Source organism: Morone saxatilis, unplaced genomic scaffold (genome assembly GCF_004916995.1).
Source record: "Morone saxatilis isolate NCDOM2014 unplaced genomic scaffold, NCSU_SB_2.0 Contig0, whole genome shotgun sequence".
NCBI classification, from domain to species: domain Eukaryota; kingdom Metazoa; phylum Chordata; class Actinopteri; family Moronidae; genus Morone; species Morone saxatilis.
Window position 1 is genome coordinate 11,715,161 of NW_023339650.1, and position 2,254 is coordinate 11,717,414.

The following is a 2,254-nucleotide window of genomic DNA, read 5'->3' on the forward strand; positions in this document are numbered from 1 at the left end:
GAAAAGTACAATATATATATATATATATATATATATATATATATGTATATGCCCTTTCACACAGATAATTACAATATGTTCTCTGCTTATGTCAGAAACAACCTGCTCTGCAATCAGGTATCAATGCAACAGTGGCTCCTGCATCCTGAAGAAGAATGCAAAGTGCGATGGTGTTCATGACTGTCAGGACCGCAGTGATGAGGCCGACTGTGGTGAGCGTGTTGCTTTACTTGCTCCATGTGCACGTCCTGAAGTCACAGCCCAAAAAACCCCAATATTTTTATATATATACCACTATAGACTTTTTGGCAGCACTTTACATTACAGCTCGGTAATAGTGGGCTAATAGTTTGATAATAAAGAAGTAATAATTAGGTAATACTGTATTACCTTAAAACAAAGGATAATAATAGCGCATTATAATCGGGTAATTACCAGTTTATTTTTTTTGTGATTTTTAAGGTATTTCGCTGCAAAATTATTTATATATTTAATTATTGTTAAAATTATGTTCAACCTGCATTATTAAACATTCAGTCATCTAGTTCCAATTAAATATATGTTGATTTTTTTTAAGTAAGATGCTGGTTCCTCCACCTTCTCATCATCACCTTAATTGTTTGCCCTCCCACCGTCATATCTGTCGGACGCTTCCTGTTAGGAACATGTCTTCAAGTTGTTGTTGTCCACTAAAATTAAGACCAGTTCAATGATTAATCAACTCAGTCGCATTTGGTCCCACCTGAACTGTTTCTTAATGAAGCATTTGGTACACAGTGATTATACTGCCAAGTTCTCTGCCAGATCCTTTGTGTGGCTTCATGAGAAAGTTGTTTTTTTATTTTATAATCCACTGGGCAGCGTGCTCCAAACCTGCTGACCTGCAGCACTGAGGTGACCCAGCTGTAATAGCTTTCTGTGTTTGCTGTTACTTTATCATGATGGGGTCTCAAGTCGATGGGAACAGGCTTGTCTTTGATCACCCACTGATACTGGGCATACTGTACATGCACGCATTAACACACGCACGCACACACACACGTCAAAGCTCTACTTTTTAATAAGGCAGCAGCAGACCTGCCTGTCATGGTGATGACTCAGCATGTCAGCATAGTGGTTAATGTTGGTGACACACACTCATACTGTAAACTCACACTGATACAGGCACACTGTGCACATTTAATCCCTAATAGATCTATAAACTGTACATAATAATCATAACAATATTAACAACAACATGTATTGTTTTGTATCTCTCACTGAGGGAGACTCCTTTGTTTGAGGCAATAATTTTAACCACAGTATGACGATATGTAATATATTATGTCCATATATACTGTACACTCATTAAGGACCTTTTTGCACATGCACATACATAAACTCTGTGCTCCTTTACAATAAAACCAAAGTCCAGAGTATAATATAACCAGTATAACCATCACTGTGTGCTCCTCAGCCTGTGGTCGTCCCTCCCTGGTGAGGAAGGTGGACTCCTCTACAGGAGCTGTGCGTATTGTGGGTGGAGTTAACTCTGCAGAAGGGGAGTGGCCGTGGCAGGTCAGCCTCCTCTTCTCTGGTATGGTGTACTGTGGTGCTTCTGTCCTCACCTCTGATTGGCTCATCTCAGCAGCACACTGCTTCAGCAAGGAAAGGCGAGTCTCTCTCAGCACAGATTAACAACCTCCTGTAATTGTTATATGACCACTGTAATGGCTGCGGTGTGTATAAAAAAATCTGATTGATTTAATATACAAAGCAGCAGGTCTACAAACACCCGTCACAGGTTATGAATGGACATAAGTTAGGAGCATTTTAACCACAGGAGTGGGTTTTACTTTTCAAATGAGTTTTGTTTTAATACATTTTGGACGCTCGAAGATGTAAAAGTATGCAATATTTCACAAGAAAATGCTAAACTGAGGGGAAAATGTGACAGAAATTAAATATAATATGACCAAAATATATGAAATAAGGAAAAACCAGATTAATTACTTCTTCATATTATTAGTAATTCGTAATTTTTACCTCATTATGTCAAAATATGAAACTTTCACATTCACCAGGTGATAATGATAAATCAAATCAATAAATAAGTTTTTATCACATTTCAACATACCACATTATATCATATCATGTTATATATAAGTTATAGTTCATCTGTTAATTATTACATTATCAGATAAAAAGTGTATGGCTCATTCTATTGAGTTTATAAACAAACCTGTCATTGACTGTAAAGTCATTTACTGTAAAG

At 37.0% G+C, this 2,254-nt stretch overlaps 1 protein-coding gene across 1 annotated transcript in view; it reads left to right on the forward strand.

Moving 5' to 3' along the window:
- Positions 1-2,254, forward strand: part of tmprss7 (transmembrane serine protease 7) — a 7,876-nt gene that overhangs the window by 4,556 nt on the left and 1,066 nt on the right. Inside the window, exons 14-15 of the mRNA XM_035652879.1 lie at positions 96-212; positions 1,457-1,652. Of these exons, the coding sequence (XP_035508772.1) occupies positions 96-212; positions 1,457-1,652 (313 nt within the window). The remainder of the gene's footprint in view (positions 1-95; positions 213-1,456; positions 1,653-2,254) is intronic.